This window comes from Heteronotia binoei, chromosome 1 (genome assembly GCF_032191835.1).
Source record: "Heteronotia binoei isolate CCM8104 ecotype False Entrance Well chromosome 1, APGP_CSIRO_Hbin_v1, whole genome shotgun sequence".
Lineage (NCBI taxonomy): Eukaryota > Metazoa > Chordata > Lepidosauria > Squamata > Gekkonidae > Heteronotia > Heteronotia binoei.
In genome coordinates, this window is record NC_083223.1 from 25,665,581 (window position 1) to 25,688,492 (window position 22,912).

Here is a 22,912-nt window from a genome sequence, read left to right on the forward strand (position 1 = left end):
AAACCCCAATTATATACATGCCCTGGAACAACCCTCCATCTGGCCAGGTCCAATCCTGGCCAGTTAAACTTCCCACCACAGATCTTAATTGGCGGAGCATATTAGCGAGATTAGTGTATTAGCGAGAGTGAAGTGATTCCAGATGCCAAATGACAATTGCGGGTATTGGTAATAAGAGAAGAAATGTAGGTCTCAATTCAGTCCAGGAGGATGCATGGTCTTGAACTTCATTATCCATTGTAATTCAACAGTTTTTCTTTCTAATCTCCCTGTGAAATTACTTTGTAAGAGAACTGCTACTCTTAGGCAGCAACTGAATGTCCCAGAAGGTTGAAATGTTCCCCCATTGGTTTTTGAATGGTGTCGTTTCAAATAACAGTAGAAAGACACATAAAAGACTAACACAATTTGTGGTAGGGTATGTTGTTTGTAAGTTACTGCTCACTTGTTCAGGCTTATTTCCATTAATTCTATGCATCCTCTTGAACTGAGTCCTCCTGGAGCAAATTGAGACCTAGGTTTCCTGTCTCATTACCAAAGCCGATATCTCCATACCTGCTACCCCTCTGCATATCACACTAATCCAATCATGCTTATTATTATCATTCATCATTTGTACAAAGTTTATATCTCTGGTACCTCATGTTACATTTGATCACACATATGGCCAAGCTCGACAAAGGAATATTTATATCAGATTCAGCCCTTTCAACAAATCATTTCAACACCTCTGCTCTAAGGTGCTACTGGACTCATATCTAAATATGGAACAAGGTCTGACTGGTGGTCAAATGACATGTAAAATGGAGGTCCATGGTCCAGCCTTCTGGTGAAATTTTAAGCCTTAAAAAGCATGCCTGGGAGGAATAATTTGGATTGAGGCTTCTAGTGCTAGGGAGATTTCTGTCACACTTCCTCCATTTTCTTGGTAGCAGTCAGCCTCCTGCTCCCAACAGCTATTAGCCCTGATAAGGAAAAAAGACAAGCACTCCTATTGCACCTGTTTTCTTCTCCCCTTCCCACTGGAGTTAGTAGCATCTTAGGAGAACAGGTGTTGCACCAGCAAAATGGAAAACATATTTTTTTTAAAAATCCCCCACCTCTCTCCCTTTTGCTCTGATTCAAATCAGAAGGCCTTGCTACTATTTTTCTAAACCCTGAGGTGTTTGGAATGAGAAATTAAATATTCAGCAGGCTAACCACCAAAAATCCTGAGAGCAAGTCTTCTCCTGAGCACAAACTCCAAACCTTTCTTAGATTCTCATTGTGCCTGAGACATCGGCAAGATCTTGCACCACCCTCAAGGGTCTGATAGCAACTGGTACAAGAAAAGGAGTCACGTTAAAAGAATCAACCCTTCCTAGATTAAATATTGCTTGATCAAATATTTTAACCCCAATGGTTCAACAAGAAAATGTTTTGAATAGGCCTTATTGTGACAGAATCTGCCCCTGTGGCCTACATAAGATTGACACATCATTTCACCTTCTGCTTGAATGCCATATTTTTGAGACTAATAGGAATTATTATATTAAGGCACTTATTATGGATCAGGCTATACTTTGGAACTTCCGTTTTATCTGCTTAGAAACAATGATCCTAAGATTACTTGCATGGTAACAATACTAGCAAAATTTGTTTCAGTCCTTGTGTCCAAGAAATGAGGAAGACATTTCCTCCCCTGCTGCTCAGGATTTGTAAATCAATGAGCTTCTAAGGGAATAAAAGGAAAGGAAAGAATTAAATCTACAGCATTCCTATTTCCTGTCCTTTCTCTGTAACTTAACAGCCTACAAGCCACACATCAAAGTATTTTATAGATAATTTGCAGCTGCATAGATAAGTATGGGTACATCATATATGCACTTTTTAAATCCTGCGTGATAGTAAAATCTTTCGTTTCTGCTGTTTAGAAACGTTCAGTCCAGAGAGTAATATATTTGTTTGGAAGTGAATTATAACAGGGATAGCTAAAAAGGATATGGCAGCTAAGTCAGCTTGATCCTTACCATAAATACAGAAATATTTCTCAGGAGGATTCTACTAAAATGGACGTTCATCTCAGTGGAAGTTACTTCTAAGTAGGATGAAAGAGTGATGATATTTTGGAACTGTTAAATAAAATAAATATTTAGCCAGTTTGAACATTGTCAGATAACATAAATGAAAGTAAATAGGGGAGCTTTGAGTTGTAGCATAGCCCATCTTCTAAAAAAATTTTTTTACAGTTAACAGATTTTTTTCCAGTGAATTCCTAGGACTTAGGCTCAGGTTTAATATTGTGAGCTTTAATCAATCGGGCTAAGCCAAGTTCCCAGCCAGGAATTGTCTGTTATTAGTTTCAGTAAGGATGGTAGAGCATTATATTCAGGGCTTTTTTGAAGCAGGAACTCCTTTGCATGTAGCAGGAACTCTTTCCCACACACCCCGATGTAGCCAATAGTCCAAGAGCTTACAGTAGGCTTTGTAATAAGAGTCCTGTAAGCTCTTGGAGGATTGGCAACATCAGGGGTGTGTGGCCTAATATGCAAAGGAGTTTCTACTACCAAAACCCCCTGATTGTATTCATGGAGTGATAGTCTGAAATTAATAGTTTAGTACCATGATATTGTTGATACTTGTGCCTCAGGATATGTTTTTGCCTACTTAAGGAAGCACTCTGGACATGCTATGTCCAGTCACACCTGCTGTGTGGAGGTACCCAGACTCTGTTTGGGTACCTCCATAGTAGAACGCTAGTTGTTCTGCTGTTCTTCTCTGCGGACTTCTACTCACTGGAAAGGTAACTGTAAGCTCTTTTTCAACCCACAAATCTCATCACCTATTCTCTCCACTAAAACCTATTTTCTGGTGCTCTTGTGTGTGTGTATTAGTTTAATTGTGTGCAAATGTATTCTCGTCATATTTTATTTTAATAAAATTCTTTTTGTTATCATAATTGGTTTGATTATTCCAAAAAAACTTCCTCTCTCTGAATTATTACCATTCCCAGTATATACCAGGTGGCATCTTGCTCCTAAAGCTCTACCTGGGTCCTGCCTCTGCTAATTCCTCCCATAAAACGAGGAGATCCCCACAGAATTTCTGGTAACAAGGGCAGAAAAAAAACTACTCTTTTTATAAAGAACTACTCTTGTTCTTCTACTTTCTTGAGCAGCAAGTCCAACCATTGGTGAAATGCCTTCAACCTGGGGATCCCCCAGCTCACCTACAGATTCTCCCCTGGAGCAAATGGATGCTTTGGAAGGTGGATGCTGTGGCATTGTACCCCAGTGAGGCCCCTGTCCTTCCCAGTCGCCATCCCCCAGTCTACAGGAGTTTCCCAACCTGGATCTGGCAACCGTGTCTCCCCACCAGTAGCCACAGAGTACCCGGCAACCCTTATTTTGGTTCCCAGTTTTAACACCACCAATGCACAAGATTAATGGGTCCTGTAAAACAACCCAAAGAAAGAAACTGGCTGCCTTTGCCTGAATATTCATCACTCGAGACTGGCTGCTTCTTGTTCTTTGGATTCTGGTTCATGAATACTGGTTCATGAAAGTGGAAATCATAGAGGAGGATGGACCAGTCCTTCACCTGAGACCCTGATGATTCACAGCACTTATATCCATTGATGAGAACTTTTACATGAATGGATATTTCAAAGGGCCTTTGCTATAGTCCATTCCAGGATCTTAGGCCCAGTGCTTGCATTTGGGAATTGCTTTGGCTGTCTCCGCACAGTAACATACCCCAACATAGGCCAGCAGTGAAATTTGGTGTTTGGAAACAATTCCCCACATGCCAAGGTTTTGACCTGGCTTTTGTTGCTTCTTGCGTGTGGTTCCTTCTGTTTTTACTGGTTTTCCATTTTGTTTCAGCTCTCAGTTCACAGTTATGGGTGTGAAATTCTTCCATTCAGGTCGTTTGCCTGCCCCTCACCTGCTTTTCACTCATCATCCCTCCTCTTTGTGATGTGTGAGTTATGATGTGGCAAGAACCTACTGACACAACCGCCCAGAACATGCCCATGCAAAGAACTGGCAACTGAATAATGTCTCTTTAGATGGCATTGTCTTGTTGGTGTGATAACCGGTTCCATCAGCAGGGATTTGAATGATTCCCACTCGTTCCTAGGTCAATCACTTATACTGAATCAGACCCTTGGTCCATCAAAGTCAGTATTGTCTACTCAGACTGGCAGCAGCTCTCCAGGGTCTCAAGCTGAGGTTTTTCATGCCTATTTGCCTGGATCCTTTTTAGCTGGAGATGCCGGGGATTGAACCTGGGACCTTCTGCTTACCAAGCAGATGCTCTACCACTGAGCCACCGTCCCTCCACTTGTGGAATATAGATCCAGGTGGGCAGCCATGTTGGTCTGAAGCAGTAGAACAAAGCAGGAGTCAAGTACCACCTTTAAGACCAACAAACTGTTATTCAGAATGTAAGCTTTCATATGCATGCACACTTCTTCAGACGAGGAATGAGGTATAGTAAGGAGAGCTACATATAGCTAGTGGGGTTTAGAATGCAAAGTGGTACAAAGTTAAAATCTAATAGCAGAATAGTAAAATTAACAACTTGTGGAATATGGAGGTGATATCCCATCATGCAAAATATGCTGCAGAGTCCCCAAAACAGCACTCTTGTCAACAATGGGCAAGAAACCACAAAAGTTACTGTAGAACGAGAGGATCGTACCACAATTGAATGGTGGGTAAATGGGTTGCTATAACACGTGTGAATGAATCATAGTAATGCATAATACACCAGATTTATACATAAAATAAGAGTTGAAAACAGAATTGCCCCCCCAAAATTTTTAAACCTTGTGGATATGTAGCAAAATTTAACTCTGCAACACAGGGAGATGTATGTGCAAACAGATATGCCACATGAGTGCTGAGCATGCCACCTCAAAAATGCAGTGGGCCTAAATAGTCAAGGGTTCTTGCCATTTTGCTATTTCTGTATATCAAATGTATGAAGGTTGGGGGAGGGTGCACCGTGTCTTCTTTGCCTGTGCTTTGCCTTTCACTTTGGAACAGTCAAGTATTCATTTATGCCCTTCAAAAGGGAGTGAAGCCGGACTTTCAAGGCCATTTTATCTCTTTGTAGAGACAGCTCTGCTGCCCACTGTCTGGTATGAGAGAGGTGTTGGTGGGAACTGATTTGTATTGTTAACGCAGTCCTTTTACACTGTAGTTTTGGCGGGCTGCTAAATGGCCCAATATAAGGTACTTAAGACAGGTCACCTCACAGGGTGAGCCAGTTCTGACACAGTCATGAATTGCTACTGTTCTATCTATCAATAAAGCCAACTTTCTGATCACACTGGAAGTTTTCTTTAATTGAAGATAGTCCCAGATCGGATATGTTAGATTACAGAGAATGTGTCAAGGAGTTGCAGATCTGAACCCTGTGAGCTCTCAAGGCAATTGTATACAAGTAACCTGACTGCTGATTATATTTAAAAGGTTTTATAAAGTTTATTTCAAGTTCAGTCAACTCTGGAATTTATCTTATAGCCAACATATTACCCTCGAATCATGCAGCAAGAAAATAAGAAAAACTAGTTATTTTGAAGAGAAGAGATCAAGATTTGGTAAGGGAGGATAAGAAAAAGCAATAAACCAAAGATGGTTCTAGGTGGCATAAGTTTTGCGGCAGGAAGGAGACAGTAACCAACACTGATAGAGAGGTGTGGAAGATAGAGAGGTAGGCTTGGACAGAAATATTAAGAGCTTTTTTCAAACCAACTTGAGTTCATGATGGAATATTGAGAGGAAGAATCTGCTGGGTTGGGGAGTAGATGAAGAGAACATCTACAAGCCAGTTCACATGTGGAAATGGGATAACAGGAAGCACAAGGAAAAAGGATGGTCATTTATGCTAGATACAGTTTTCTCTTTAAAGAAGACTGTAAGATCTTTGAAAAGTGATGTGACATCTAAGAGATTTCCTCCAGACAAAGAAAGCTTCTTCCAACTTAAGTGACTCTTCTTCCAATGGAAGAGTCACTTAAGTTGGAGGAAGGCTTTGTGCTTTGCTCAGTGGAGCAGTACTCTACAGGTAAGATCTACTGCAATTTGTGGTTTGGGGAATGTGTCAAAGACAGGAAATTAAATGCTAGTTTTATTGGAATCTATGAAGATGCTTTTGTGGGGATGAACAATGTTGAAAAAGAAAAGTGTATATCCGCTGCTGTAAGAACTGCTTTAACGATCTCAGGATGAGAATAATCAAAAAGCATGTCTAGTTATGTTCATATTTATATCAAAGACCCTCCTGATGAAGTTCTATTGATGGCAAATGCCTGAGGAATACAAATGACTTTCTGCTGGGTTATCTAGTCCATTAGGAGATAATGAGGGAAATGCTGCTGAACCATTATCCCCATCTTTCTATTCAGCACAGCAAGCCAGATCCATAATCAACTGACAGACTCCCACAAATGTTTAAAAAAAAGTTTTAAGTGCCTTATTCTAAAAGATTTTCTTGCTTTTTTCTCATTGAAAATATATAAAAAAATTAAATCACAATAGAAATAGTAGAGCATTGTACCTTCATTGTTGTGGAGGTACAAGTGGAAGCATCTAAGAAAGGAAAACTAATTTATGTAAATAACTACATTCTCTCATGGCTCAAGGCAGTTTAGAAACCCCATTTTTAAACCAACAAAATACAGTCCCCATATAACCTCACTCTCTTGCTAAAAATGCTTGCAGCTTACCCGGATTGAAAACCCTAGCAAACAAAATGGCATTGCTGCACATCCTAAAATGTTCTAGAGATGTTCTAGAGATGGTGCCCCATCACTTCCTCAGAGTTTGTTCTATAAAATGGCAGCTCACGAGAACGGTCAGTGGCCTGAGGATTGTAGCTGGTACACGAGGACAAATAGGAAGAGAAGGTCCTTTTTAGACATGTGGATCCTAGATCATGGAGGGCTCTAAACATTATAGTCAGCAAGATGAGTTGAACTTGTAAATAAATTGGCAGCTGTTTTAAAATCACAACAATGGCATATTGAACACTAACTCAGTTGTTCAAAAACTGGGGGGCAACTTAGCAAGATTGTTTCCTCTACCCCTAATAAGTTCAAAGTTTTTGGCACAAAACAAGTCAGTGAGCAGAACTGGAAAGTAATTCTGCCTTTGAAATCATTGGCAAAATGCGTAATGTTATAGGGGTGATCTGCATACTATAGTAATGTTTTGACTCCAAAGAGGACAGTGAGACATTCTTTTTTCCTATGATAAAGTAGAAAAGGATCAGAGAACCAGGGGTCAGGATTTTTCAGGTTGGGAGGCTTTTAAAAAAGTGGCTGCCTCTTGCCTTCTCTTCCTCTTGGATGAGCAGGAGGGGAGAGAAGAGAAGGGGCTTCCTCAGGCCTGGTCTTTGTGCTTCTGCAGCTGACTTTGAAGACTGCTGCAAGAGCGCAAAGACCTGCTGCAGCCACCGCCTCTTTCCATCCCCTCTTGCTTGGCCAAGCAGGAGGAAAGGACAAGAGGCAGTTTCCCTTGGCTGGGTATTCCTGCCTTCCAGTTGCTGTCAGTCAGTCTTGCCAATCTTGCCTTCCAGTTGCTGTCAGTCAGTACAAAGCCCTTGGCAATTATCCAAGCAATAAGTGCCACTGTATCTCCTACAATATCATTTTCTCTTATTGAAACCTGGAGAAGAAGGTTCCTCCAGCCAAGCAGGAGGGTAGAGAGAGGCAAGGCCCGTAGACCAGATCTTCCTGCTTTCACTACAAATCAGCTGAGACAGCATTAAGACCCGTCACTCTTGCTCACCTTTCCTGCTCGGCTGAGCAGGAGGGGAAGACAAGAGGCAGCCTCCCTGGGCTGGATCTTGCAGCTTTCACATCCAGCTTTGAAGCCAATTACAAAAGCACAAGGACTCACCGCTCCTACCTCTTGCCGTCTCTTCCTACTCCACTGATTCGGGGAAGGTCTCATCAGGAAGTCAGGGGGCATGGCCCCCAGAGCCCCCACCCATAACTACAGGCCTCCAGAGAACTCAACAGACACATGCAGCATCCAGCAGTCTTTCATCAATGGCCCACACAGACTTCAATTCCCACTCATAGGTTGGTTGTGTCATAGTCCAGGCCTTCCAGCAGAGCACTGGAAGATCTTGACTCTCCTTTGACAATGCTGTTAAACCGAGGGCTTCAGGTAATTCAAGAGAATCTAGATTGTCAAAAGCAAGACTAGGAATTTGATTGAGTTTGGGTATGGAAAACCCCTGCTCAACTTTGAGCTCACAGGTTGGTCTCTCCCATCAAAACATACCTCACACAATTGTTGCAAGGATCAAACACCACTCAAAACTCTTTGGAGAAAAGGCAGGACTACAACTGCAATGGACAAGCTCTGTACCATCCAACAGTCTATCATTATCTCTGTAAGATAAACCACCCACAATGAAGTGAGGGCATTAAGTAAAAAAACTGAAGATCCAATCTTGCCTTCCAGTTGCTGTCAGTCAGTACAAAGCCCACGGCAATTATCCAAGCAATAAGTGCCACCAAATCTCCTACAATATAATTTTCTCTTCTTGAAACTTGGGGAAGAAGCCTCTTGCTTTATAATGCAGAGGTGGTAATTTAAAAATAAAACCAATTCAATACTTACAAATTCTATAAAAAGCTAGGGATATTAGTGTTATCTGTTAAACAAGCAGGAGTGAAAAGCAAAGCTGGTGTGAATTATGTAGTTGAATTAGATGTGCTGCAGATTTGGCTGTTGGGTTTTTTAAAGAAGGGGAGCTGTTTTTTAAACCCATGTGCCCAAACTTGCTCATGTCTTTTTAAACAGCTAAGCATGCACTCTACAGATTCAATAAGGGCTTGTGTTATTATAGCACACGAATGCCGACACTTCCACGCTCCATTTCCCCTAGGGGTGTTATATTCAGCAGTTCATCATCATGTTTACCTAGCCATGATGCAAAGTATGCAAACAGTAGAAAGGGAATGGGGACATATTTGTATCCTGCCAACTAAGACATAGCCAGAGCAGTAATCCACTGTATAACACTATCAACAAGCTTTATAATCTGCACCCCCCCCCCCTCAAAGGGAAGCAACATGGGTTACCTTATGCATACAAGGTAACATATTTAAGGTTAACTCATTGAAGAAAGGTGTTTTGCTGGTGAAAAAGGAAGGAGGGGTCCCCCTCTGGCCATCAAATCAGGCTATACTGAGAATCACAGAACCTGCATGGACAGAAGCCATGTGGGACAGGGGCTGTAGGAGGCAAGGGAATTGCATGAGAGTCAACAAAAACAGCTGGCTGGATCCAACCCTATTTTTCAGATGCCAAATGACCATTAGCAGGCAAGTGACAATAGCAGCGGGCATGATTAGATTAGGTGTGATGTGCCAAGAGGTGTAACCGATTCTACATACTATATGCCACTGGGTTGGGAAACTCTCCTCCTCCCTCCCCCACAAACCCCAGAGCAATCATTCCCTTTATTTGGAAACCATATGTAAGAAAGCAAGAGGCTAGAGGATTTAGCCCTTTTTTTGCTGACAGTCAGTCGATCCCTCACCCCCACCCCGCTTGAGATTCTTTTCACTTTGTCTTAGTGCTGCCAGCATCCTGGGCTTAAGAGGTGACTGGAGTGGAGCTTCAAGGCCTCCAGATGCGCCCCACACTCTGGTCCAGGCATCAGTCATGATGAAGTCTGACCTCTGCAGATTGTTCCAGGCCTCCCTTTGGCTTAAGTAATTTATACGGCTGGCCTCTCCCATGGATGGTCCTGGATACTATTCCTGCTCCCAGTGTTGCCAGCCTGAAAATGTTAGATGATGTCGGATCGGAGCATTTACAAACCCAATTCAGCCAGGACAACCCAACAGCTCCCAGTCAGCTGGGCATCATTTTGCTCCATATACATAACAATACAATTTTTATTTCTGCAGGAGATCTGAATAGGTACACTTCAAAAGGCTTTTAATGTTTTGCTGCCTTGGCTGTTGCCCACCCTTCTCCATACACATTTTGCCCTACATGATCCCATCCCCCCCCCCCCCCCAATTTTTTTTGAGCTTCTGGAACAGAAAATCTGCGTACAGAATGAGCCAACATCTCTTCATGCTGGCACGGGTCTCACTGCCTTATGATACAATTAAATTGTTAAAGTAATATGGTACATTTTCCTTTCCCAAGCCTTGCACTGGTTTTTGCAGAGGGGCTGTAGCTCAGTGGCAGAGCACTATTCTGCATGCAGAAGGTTCCAGGTTCAGTCCTCAGAACTTCCAGTTAAAAGGATCTCAGTAAGACAGGGAAAGAACCTCCGCTTGAGATCTTGGAGAGGTGAGTCAGTCTGAGGAGACACCACCTGACTTTACAGAATTCAATTTTACAAGCATACAAGCTGCACGATTCAGCACCTTACTGGCAAACATACTCTTCAATCCCTAACAACAGCAGCAATGAGGATCACCAATATGAATATATATATGTATATATATAAAAACAGCAGTTTCTGATGTGGAATACATCCTGGTGAACTGATGCTCTGGTGGAATCCTTGTCCTTGTGTGCGATCTAATAGTTCTATCAGAAATCACTGTCAGCAGATGTCATGAAAAAACAGGAAAAACTGTGCTTAGAAATGGACTAATGTCAAGGCCATGTTCATTTTGTAACATTCTGTTTTAAGAGAAACTGAAGGACATCATCTGAAAGTCCAGGGAGTTTTTCCCCTTTCTCCACATTAGCGTTACTTTCCATAGCAGCTGAAAAGCAGGTACCACTGGAATGCTGAGGAAAGACCTTATTACCATCTCGGTTCAAAACCATCTGGGCTACCCTGAGACTCTGCAGTGCATATTCCGTTCCTTCTCTGTTGACCAAATCTGCAATTTTGGCAGATACGCATTGTGAAGCTGATTCAATTTCTGGGCTGCCACCAAATTGCTTCTTTGGACAACAGGTACTGTAAAAAATATCCAAAGATTTTTTAATGGTGGGCTCTCCGTCCTTTTGCTCAGGTGTCCGAGATGAGAGATGCTCATTAGCTTGGAAGGACTCTGAATTCATACAATTATTGGACTTTGTCTTTTCACAGGATTTGGGGAACAAGTTTCTGCTAGCTCCAGTGGGATGTTCTTCAAAAATTGTACTGTCAGGATCTGCTGGGAACACAAAATTGAAAATCATGTTACTGATGCAGAAATCAACTCAAATACTGTGAGCCAATCAATACATTCAAATATAGTTGGGGCATTGACTTCCAACATAGCACACTCAGATGGATTTCCTAGTATCCATCTGCTTCTTTCCTCAATGCAAAGAGACAGTCCCCTCACAGAAGCAGACACTGCTTAAAATAACAAAACAAAACACCAGGAAAACACCTTTGTGTTTGGGAACATTCTTTCAGAAACAGGATGCTTGACTTGAAACATCTCAACATTTTGGGATCGGTTCCTTTTGTCACAAAGGTTGTTTTGTGGTGCAGCCCATTCCCCCCTCCCTCAAAATTCCAAAAGTGCTGATAGGCTGAATAAAATTGGGGATACCTGGTATTTTTGCATTAGAGACCCAAATCCACATGAAATTCAGTGGGGTGTCTGCAAGAATATAATTGTCTTCAAGGCACCTGTTTGTCTCTGAAGATACATCAGAGAATAACTGTAATTTGAACTAGTAAGAACGTGCTTATCCTATCCTTCCTTCAATAACTTGCAGCACCAATAACTGACCTGGATACTTGCCCCCCTTCCCATTATGGTTGCTTATCAAAGACGTGAAATCCCATAGTGTTCCCAACAAAGCAGCTCTGAAACAGAACGTTAGCACGAATCTCTTATGATGCTTTGTACTGCCCGAACACAATTTTTGCTGAAAAGATGTCTGCTTCATTGTAGAGATGAGATGCTAACTGTGCGATCCTGAGCAGAGTCACACCCTTCTAAACCTGCTTACTGTCAGGCTTCCACCCTGTCCACTCAATAAACAGTCCATTTATTTCAAAAGGTTCCATTTATTCAAGGCTTCAGGCAGGCAGACCAGCCCAGACTAGGTCTGAGTTAGAACCAGCATGAATATGCATGAATGCAATATTAAATTATTACAACAAGCAATGCAAGAATTTAGCAAGCCCCCTCCCCAACTTTCCCACAATAACTTTACTATGCTTTACTTTGAGAACAATATAGATATTCAACATTCATTCCCAAGGCTGCAAAGGAGATACACATTGTTACAATGAAGGCAGTTCCATATATCTAAACAGCAGATGCAAAGAGTTACCCAAGGCTGGGAAAGCAAAGGACAGATAAGAGGAGAAGAGAAGACATTCCAAAGAAGAAACATTTCAACTAGCAGTACAATCTTTAGTTTTAACCCTATACTGGCAAGGTACTTGACACTTACAACAACAGACTCAAAGGGGTGTAAGTATGCTTAGGACTGCACAAACAAATGTGTTTGTTATATCTTGCATTTGAGTCTTGATGTTACAACACAGCGAACGCTACGGAGGTGACCAGTGGAAGCCCACTGGTCCCCGGAAGTAGCTCGCTAATACGCCCCGCCAATCAAGATCTGTGGTGGGAAGTTTAACTGGCTAGGATTGGACCTGGCCAGACGGAGGGTTGTTCCAGAGTATGTATATAACCGGGGCCCGGCCCGCGTTTCTCTCTCTTGTGATGTACTCGCCAATAAAGTATGTTGCCTTCAACAAGTCTCATCACTCAGTACATTACAGTTTCTCTGTTTTTTAAGCAGTGTATAGTCAGCTTGATAAAACTTGATTTAGAGCTTCCAATTTTCAGTATAAATATTGTGCATGTTTGCACTACCTGATTACATAATCACCAAGCTTGTCTGATGGCTTAGCTTGTTAAAAAATAAACACACAACCTACATTAACAAGAACAGAATGCAAGGTACCTGCAGCTTTGACTTTGATTGCAGGGAAAGGAAGGGCCCCTGTCCCCAGCCAGAAGGTCAAGGGCCAGTGGGAGCCTGTAGCCCTTCTTCCCCTTGGATAAAGATTACTGCAAAGGCTAGAGAATGAGCTGCCCACAGGAGCCCTTCCCACCCGCAGAGCTAGTGCCGTGTTGTGGATGCAGGCTAGGATCGGGAAGACCCAGGTTCAAATCCCCACCCTGCCATTGAAGCTTGCTGGGGGACCTTGGGCCAGTTACTGTCTCTCCATCAGACTCCCCTCACAGGGTTGTTGTTGTGAAGATAAAACGGAGAAGGGGGAAATGATGTGATAAGCCATTTGGGGTGTCCACTGGGGGGAGAGTGGGGTATAAATAAAAATTAAAAACTGGATTAAATTTAAAAAAAATGAATAGTGGTTTGAATTTTAATTAAGGCTGCCTGCTTTGGAAGAGAACTTTTAACTAAAAAGCAGGAGAAAGAAAATACAATACATGAACAAAGCTACACACACTGATTTGTATTTATTTATATCCTGCTATTGCCTCCAAGGCGGGGAGACTCAAAGCAGCTTACAACATCATTCACTCTTCTTCCAGTTTCTCTGTGAGGTAGGTCAGGCTGAGAGTCTGTGACTGGCCCAAGGAAACCCAGTGAGCTCCCATGGTAGGAGTGGGGATTCAGACCTGGATCTCCCACAATTCAACATTTTATCCACTACCCCATGACAACTTTCAGGGCTTAAGCAGAATGCAACTTCTTCTTCTTGTTTTAAATGGAAACGCATTGTGGGAGGCTAGAATCTTGAGCAGTGTGCCAGCAGAAGAGTTGAACTCTTTCCCTTGGACTTCCTCTAATAACATGGTGCCCCCCGCTGCTTTGGTCCCAGTCTCAAGGGCACCCTATGTTCACACACACACACCCACACCCGTTTCCCACAGATGGGAAAGCAGCTTTGGGAAGGGAGGAAGGCAATTTCAAGAGGCCAACTGGTAGGAAGTGGAAGGGTTAAGCAGCCCTGCTCCCCATCCATCTTCCATTCCCAACTGCTCCTTCCAAGGCTTGCAGAAAACTGGAGGAAACAGGCAGTTGACTGAGTGCCTAAATTACACCGTGATCCTGCCACGGTCTATTCCCTGCAGTTTACTTCTCAAAAAAACCCATTTCCACTGTACATTTTTACCCCTCACGAGTATCACTTTGAAGCTTCACTTGATGCTGCAAGTCTGTGGCACTAGTTCCGCAGTAGAGCAATTCTGTAGACACTGAAAAGTCAGGTCTAACTTTTGACACAGCACTGGGGTTGGTGGGGTCACCTGCCCAACCAGCCTATATTAACAGTTAAGCAATGCAACAACGCAACAAGCTTTAATTTGCTTTTTTAAAAATGGTGAATGCCTCCGGAAAAACAACAGTGGTGACATGAGTAAGGTGGGTGGGGGACGAGAACACAAAAGCAATGCCAGAAATGGTGACACAGAGAGAAAATAACTTCAGGTCCCGCTTTCCCCACTTGAAAAATGCAAGTTCAGAGGGGAGGGGTGAAACGGGAGATTCGGAAAATGCAGAGTAACAAGGCAAAAACTTTGGGTCTGCACCCGGGGAGGCAAAATCTATTGCAGAAATTTTGACATAATTTGGAGATTTTAAAATGCCAATGTGGGGGATTTCACTACTGCAGAAATGGTCTTAAAGAGAAGCACAGATTGCAATTCCCTGTTACTATATATAGGCATTCTCAAGCAGCAACACTGTCATGAGTTTCTCTGTGTGTCTATGAGCAAAAATAAAGCACAGAAGTATATAGCAAATAAGCCAGTTACTCTGTTTAGGTGTTACAGCAATCAATTTTATTTTAAGATCAACAAGGCTATTCTTGGTCTTAAAATAAAATTCAGTGCTGTCACACCTAAACAAGGGGCAGAATCACAGTGATGTACTTTGTCGGTATTATCACCACCACGATTCAAATCAAAGGACTGATGCTAGTCTGTCTAGTCTTTGTGCAACACGATGGTACAGAATGTTAATAGAGTCAAAAATATATCTACTGTTATGAATCTGGCACAAAAGCCTGGGTTTATTATGATGTTTTTTAATTTTAAACTTGAGCAAAAGCAGTCATGAAGATATGGTATGATTAGGTAGGAAAAATCCAATGCATGGTTATAGGATGGGGGAGACTTGTCTTAGCAGTAGTATATGCGAAAAGGATCTAGGGGTCTTAGTGGATCATACGCTGAACATGAGTCAACAGTGTGATGCGGTGGCTAAAAAGGCAAATGCAATTCTGGGCTGTATCAACAGAAGTATAGTGTCTAGATCACGTGAAGTGATGGTATTGCTTTACTCTGCTCTGGTAAGACCTCACCTGGAGTACTGTGTTCAGTTTTGGGCACCACATTTTAAGAAGGATATAGACAAGCTGGAACGGGTCCAGAGGAGGGCAACGAAGATGGTGTGGGGTCTGGAGACCAAGTTCTATGAGGAAAGGTTGAAGGAGCTGGGGATGTTTAGCCTGGAGAGGAGGCGGCTGAGAGGTGATATGATCACCGTCTTCAAGTACTTGAAGGGCTGTCATACAGAGGATGGTGTGGAATTGTTTTCTGTGGCCCTGGAAGGTAGGACCAGAACCAATGGGTTGAAATTAAATCAAAAGAGTTTCTGGCTCAACATTACGAAGAACTTCCTGACCGTTAGAGCGATTCCTCAGTGGAACAGGCTTCCTCAGGAGGTGGTGGGCTCTCCTTCCTTGGAGGTTTTTAAACAGAGGCTAGATGGCCATCTGACAGCAATGAAGATCCTGTGAATTTAGGGGGAGGTGTTTGTGAGTTTCCTCCATTGTACAGGGGGTTGAACTAGATGACCCTGGAGGTCCCTTCCAACTCTATGATTCTATATCCAACACACATATTCACTACACAAAATGTAGTGTTTATAGCTGTAAACATTCATTTTTACAAAGAGTAACAGTGACTCCTCCATTGTGTCTCTGAGTCACTGTTCCATGTACCTTTAAGTAGCCATCCTAGAGCAGAGAGAATGCAGAGATGATGAAGAAGAGTTGGTTTTATACCCCACCATTCACTACCTGAAGGGGTTTCGGAGCAGCTTACAATCACCTTCCCTTCCTCTCCCCACAGCAGACACCCTGTGAGGTAGGTGGGGTTGAGAGAGATCTGAGAGAACTGCTCTTGAGAGAACAGCTGAGAGAACTGTGACTGATCCAAGGTCACCCAACTGGCTTTATGTGGAGAAATGGGGAATCAAACCCAGTTCTCCAGATTAGAGTCTGCTGCTTTTAACCACACCAAACTGGCTCTCACTTGCAACAGGAAGCCTCCTCTGCCTCAGGAATAATAGAATGCTCCAAATGCTTCCATTGCAGATAACTTGGTAAAATTGATGGGAAGATGGCTAGGCCAAAGCAAAGTTCTCTTTATCCATCTCTCCCTTCTCTCCCCAGCCTAGTCATCTCACCAGTCAGTTTTCCAATTAATGCTTCACACACATTCCCCAGGTTTGGTTTAGTGGTTAAGTGAACATATTCTTATCTGGGAGGTTTGATTCCCCATTCCTCCACATGCACCTGCTGGAGTGACCTTGGGTCAGTCATAACTCTCTCAGAACTGTTCTGCTCAAGAGCAATTCTAGGAGAGGTGTCTGTTGTGGGGAGGGGAAGGGAAAGGAGATTGTAAGATGCTCTGAGACTCCTTTGGGTAGTGAAGGATGGGGTATAAATCCAATTTCTTCTCTTCTTCTTCTCCAGAGAAAGCTGATTCATAGATAAGGGGGAACTCTGGACCACCAAAACAAGTGAGAAGCATTGGATGATTGGTGGAGATGACTGACTAGGCCAGAGGTGGCCAAACTGTGGCTTGGGAGCCACATGTGGCTCTTTCACACATATTGTGTGGCTCTCAAAGCTCCCACTGTCCCATCGGTCAGCTTGGAGAAGGCATTTGTCTCTTTAAAACTTCTTCAAGCCAAGCCAAGCCAGCCAGTGCCTTAGAGAAGGCATTTAAAGTTGCTTTCTTTCAGCCTCTCTCTCACTTCTGCCTCCCCCTCTATTTCCTTCCTTCCTGGCTCTCAAACATCTGGTGTTTATTCTGCGCGGCTCTTACATTACACAAGTTTGGCCACCCTTATAATTCATAGGATGATGAAGATGAAGAAGAAGATGAAGATATTGGATTTATATCCCGCCCTCCACTCCGAAGAGTCTCAGAGCGGCTCACAATCTCCTTTACCTTCCTCCCCCACAACAGACACCCTGTGAGGTGGGTGGGGCTGGAGAGGGCTCTCTCAGCAGCTGCCCTTTCAAGGACAACCTCTGCCAGAGCTATGGCTGACCCAAGGCCATGCCAGCAGGTGCAAGTGGAGGAGTGGGGAATCAAACCCGGTTCTCCCAGATAAGAGTCCGCACACTTAACCACTACACCAAACTGGTATAACCATGATTCCTTCTCTTCTTGTCATAGGATTCTGATGGCATGTGACTGTGATGGCATGTGACTGTGATGTCACAGGACTTCCTGACATAAGCTTTGCCATGGTGAACATTATGAGATGAACCTCTGAATTCCAGGGCTAGCAGGAAATATCAAGGAGAGGCCTGGGCTTCTATGCTCTGTTTCTTGGCCCTCCAGGGCAACTGGCTAACCACTGTGTGACAAAGGTCTCTGAACTAGATGGACCACTATTCTGATCCAGCAGGGAAGCTTATATGTTCCTGAATCTCTCTAGGTTCTAGGATGCCATTTGGGGTTTCAAATTAGGTCTAGACAGGTGGAAGACCACTCCATTAAACTGTAAGAAGGGGCCTTTCTCCTTTCCTTCATAATAAATTCAATGGCCAGGGGGTGGAATGGTCTTGAAGGATGTATGGCCTCAGGTTCACGTCCTTTGAACCCAGCTGCACATCCATGAGACTGAACAGAATTAAGTAGAACAGGCCTTTTGCTTCCCTTCAACCTACCGGCTAGTCTTGACCAGCTGAACCAGCTTGGCACCAACATACTGCATTTCAGTCATTATTTGAGGGCTGCATGAGATCAGCTTACACACATACACCATGGCCAATAGTAGAATTTAGAGAAAGGTCAGGTAAGGGAAGTCCTTTCAGAAAGACAATGTTTTCTTACATGCCATGGGTAGGGAAGGTTCCCTGATTTGACAGACTGTGTGTCAAAAGTGTCCCCAGGTGAGTGACCTGCAGTATGGCTTTGTGGTTTTCACAAGGGGAGAGCTGTTTATGATCTCTTTTCTTCAGGAAGTTTTGAGATTTGTGACTACCTATTTATGTAAGCCATATGTTTTCTTTTGAGGAAAAAAGAGCTCAGGGTTTGTTTTTTTTATAATTCATAGAATCACAAAGGCTAGAACAGCAATCTGTATAACTTTGAAATCCTGTTCAAAGAGAACCATGTGGCCCACAAAATACAAACAATAAAGGCTCATTTCACTTCTAATACGGCTTATTAAAGGGAATTCACAGTGTTAGTAGAGTGACATCCTCGCCCCCTTGCACATTGTATTTGTTCTGAGGGGGAGTTTTCTTTTATTTGTCCACTTTTCTCTTCCCTTACAAGGTCTTTTTAACAGCAACTGTGAGCAAAAAATTTTAAAAAATGTTTTTCTGACCTACAAAATGACATTTATACTGGAGGCACAAAAGAAGAGAGCTCTCTCTTAACAGTAAGGAAAAAATTCTCTGTAATTAAACATTGTATAGAACACTAAAAAGGCCAAGAAGGAAAGGAACTAAAAATCAAGCCAGTCTAGCTTTTTAACTCTGCCCTCATATGGCTTCAGAAAAAAGCCCAACCACCATTATGTTTCTCTAGCTTGCCCCACTCGTTAATTGGATGTCACATTTCAGTTTCCCAGCTTTCAATTTACTTCAATAAAATATTGTATGGATTATATTTACTTATAGAATATATATTTTTAGATTTACATGCCATAATTTAAAAAAAAAACCCAAACATTTACAGAGTATTTATATTTCATTTATCAGTGTGGAATCTGGTCTTTAGTGAAGGCTACTGAATGTGAAAATTAAATATTTGCTCTTTTCTTATTATGTGTGGAATGGCAAAGAAATGAGAGGTAAGGCGCTGTGTGACACAGAATGTTGGACTGGATGGGCCATTGGCCTGATCTAACATGGCTTCTCTTATGTTCTTATGTAAGGCGTATTTCCAATGAAGAATGATCCTGCACTGGGAGTTCTGCCAATTCCCCCCTCTCCTCCTCCAATTTTTATCCTCAGTCTTAATAGGGTTTCCAGGTCTGTGTTGGAAAATACCTGGAGACTTTGGGGGTGGATCTGAGAACGGGCGGGGCTTGGAGAGGGGCCTCAGCATGGTACAATGCCATAGAGTCCACTCTTCAAAGCAGCCATTTTCTCCAAGGGAGCTGATCTCTGCCAGCTGGAGATTAGTTGTAAAAGCAAGAGATCTCCAGGCCCCACCTGGAAGCTGACAAACCTATCAGTCTATCCCAGAGGTCCCCAGTGCAGTGCCCATGGGTACCATGGTGCCCACTAACACCTTTCTTGGTCCCCACCAGGAAGTGGGTAGGGTTGGGTGGGGTTTTTATACAGCAGAGCTTCTGATTGGTTGTGTAGATTAAAAGACATCTTGTTAAACAGAGCTTCTGCCTGAAACACTGAAAGTTGCTATTAGAGTTATGTAAGTGGAAGCCTGCGAGACTGGTTGCGGGGGCGGGGGGTCCCATCTCTCTCCTTACAGCACAATCCAGGCCCCACCTGCAGCAACATATGTGAGAGCTCCGTCCTCCACTGAAACAGCTGGCCCCAGACAAACTCCTAGAGTCCTCTGCCACGCAGCTGGGTTCCCCAAGTGCTCTGCTGTGGCAGCCTGGCAAGGAGCAGTTCCCAGTGTGCTCCACCAGTGTGTCTGGGCCTTCACTCTCAGTCTAATCCACTACACAAGGTTGTTGTTGTGAGGCTAAAACTGGAGGAGAGGAGAGCAATGTGAGATGTTTTGGGTCCTTACAGGGGAGAAAGGTTGGCTGAGTTCTGAACAGAGAGCCACCCCAGCTACATAGCAAGAGATGTTTAACGATTTGCTCAGAAAATATAAAAGATGGTGGTCACTATTTTCATTTACTGAGATAATCTTTATGGTTACTCCACAAAGGAAACAGAAATGACTTTTAGGTTAAAGACTTGAACAGACCTGGAACATAGTTTCAACCCCCCTTTCATTAAAAGCGTAGTATGCTGTTGGCACAGATTTTTGCTTTTCTCCTTATCAGTAACTGACGAGGCCCCTATTTTAGGTTAGTTGCAAAAAGGATACTCAAATATGAAAATTACTTCACTTGCTGAATTTTTTCCCCATTCAGAGTCCATCTAAACAATGAAGGATTTCTTTTCTCTTTTTTTTTGAGAAAACAACTGCTTTAATTTTTTGGTAGTTTATTTTCAGGCCTTAATACAATATTCCAATAAAATGTTTAATGATCTCTGTAGACCAACTCTTGCTGAGAGAGCAGAACAGAGTCATCAGTGTAAAGCAGGACAGGAAAATTGCAATTGGCCAAATGGGATAGATGACAAAGTTCATTAAAGCAAGTCAAGAGATCATCCATATAGAAATTGAACAAAAAAGGGGAGGGGGGGCAAAAGACAGCACTGCTTTAACCCCTTTATCAAGATTAAATGGCTCAGTAAGCTCACCACCATAGCTATAGTAGACCTAAGCTGTAAAGTCCACATGAAGTTATTTCATGAGCCATAGCACCCTTTTATCAATTGTGACGTATTGCAGATTTCCCCAGTCTTCTTTTAGGGATGGTATCAAAAGCTCCATTCAAATCAATAAATCTTATGAAAAGGATGCCATTTGGGAAATTGGTGTATTTTTCTGTCAGGTAATATAGAACTAGGCAATGGTTCAAGGTTGAACTACCCCTCCTGAACCCTATCTGCTCCTGGCCCAGAATGTCACCCTGTTCAAGCCAATCAGTAAGGCATCTAGCACCTATGAAGAGTTATGGCCATTTTAAAATGGATGGCTCCACCTCCAACAGCACCAGCTATTATGTGGTAGCCATTTTATGTGTCAGAATTACAAAGATGCCTACAGGCTCAGAAAGGTTAGGGTCCCCTACCCTGCACTATACCATACTGGCTATGGTCTGACAGGATTTTCAATTCTGGGTTTTTAACAGTAGTTAATTTTTAATTATTTTTATGTGATGTTTTTGCCTTAGGTTTTACTTTGTAAACCACCTCAAGCAGGTTCTCTGGAGAGGCAGCAATAGACAGTTTCTAAATAAATAAATATAGTGATTGGCAAAAGTTGAACCTTAGTCCTGTTGGTCTCCATCCAGTGTAACATCCACAATGCACTGGGCTCTGTCATTTATGTGCCACATCACCAATGGCATAGCCAGATCTATGTCTAATTAAGGAGGTATATTACATTCAATATGCTCTTTATTACCTGAATGTCAATAGCAGGTTAGGACTGACAGGGAAGACTGCAGCCAACCTGATTTTTACAGACTGGCCTTTTGTGACTTCACTCATCAGCACCTAGGCTGTGGTTATCTAAAATAGACTTCTGCCTTGCTTTTGCTCTGCTATTGTGCACGCTCTCTCTGTATGTGTGTGTGTGTACTGTGCACAGTCTGAGCCAGCTTAATATAACCCAAAAATCTCACTTAACCCAAAAATCTCACTTAGCCTCTTAAGATTGCATATCAGTTCTTATTGAGAGTTCCATATCCGACTACCCAGAGAGAGAGAGAGACAATTCAAAAACCCTTCTTCCTGAAAAATTTCCACATCTTGATTTTTTGGCTGAGGTACACCTTCTCTCTCCTTAATGCAGTCATCCCTCTCAGTAAAAGTAGGAAGGATTTCACGCCATTTATTCCTCTCGACAAAACTTCAACCAGTCTCGATTTCCAGTCCTTCTTTTTAACTGTGCCATAAGGTTCCATTTTGGTTTTCTTTTGTTCGTTTCCCAGCGGATCACTCTCCCTTTCCAGTTCCACAGATGTCACCAGGATCTCTTTAACACTCTGCTCATGTAGATTTGAGATTTCGCTAGCTTTCAGCATAAAAGCTCCCATTTGTTTTTTAATCAACTCTGTTAAGGAACCAAGATCCTGTTTCAGAGAAATTATGCTACGTAATATGTCTTTTTTATAAAACATTTCGCTTGGTAATGCCATTTTTCTCTGTCAACAAATAAGTCTATTAATGCAAGTTGAAAAGTAGCTCAGAGACCCAGTTAGTCTGCCTCTCCAAATCTCCTCCAGCTGTGATTTTGGATGTTACCATTTCAGTCGCAATCAGACGACAAAGACAGATCTCTCTAGAATATATCTCATTTTTGTTCAGACCATATTGCAGCCAGATAATAGCTTCTTTCACACATATCCAATTATAATCCAGGTCGATTTAGGTATCTGTGTTCAGTCCAATTCAGATTGTTGCCAATGCTCAAAGTTGTTCTTTAACTTTTCAAAGCCTCATTCACAGGGAAAGTGGGGGTGGAATCCACCTCTTTCCCTTCCTTTGAACTGACCCGCTTGTTGTTATGTAAAATGACCTATTAGCCAGTGGTATTGAAAGCACATTTACTTGCCAAGTAGAATTGCCATGCTTGAGGTGGGAAAGCAATACATCAGGAGGTTATTGAGAGAAAAGAAAGCAAGCGGTCGGGTGTTCACCTCTTACTGCTGTGTTAGGTATCATGGCGGTGGAGCTTTGGGGCATTCAAAAAGGACAGGAACAGCCGCCACTATGCCCCTGGCTTCTTGCAAAAGTCCCATGCCAAAAGAAAACCCCCGCCTGATTCAGAGGGGCCGCTGGAGAGACGATCCGCAGACCCCCGCTGAGCTCAAGGCGATATAACTCGGACTGCCCAATACTTTTTAACTTGTTCATTAAAGATTTAGAGTTGGGAGTAAGCAGCAAAGAGGCTAAGTCTATGGATGACACTAAATTGTTCAGGGTGGTGAGAACCAGGGAA

General features: G+C 42.7%; 1 protein-coding gene across 2 annotated transcripts in view; it reads right to left on the reverse strand.

The window, feature by feature from the left end:
* Nucleotides 1–9,889: 9,889 nt before the first annotated feature.
* Nucleotides 9,890–22,912, reverse strand: part of SHLD1 (shieldin complex subunit 1) — a 51,566-nt gene continuing 38,543 nt past the window's right edge. The window contains exon 3 of one of the 2 annotated variants that reach the window (XM_060257929.1): nucleotides 9,890–11,134. In XM_060257929.1, the coding sequence (XP_060113912.1) occupies nucleotides 10,638–11,134 (497 nt within the window). In that variant the 3' untranslated portion in view covers nucleotides 9,890–10,637. Of the gene's footprint in view, nucleotides 11,138–22,912 lie in introns of both variants that reach the window. The other variant, XM_060257921.1, reaches the window with a different exon arrangement.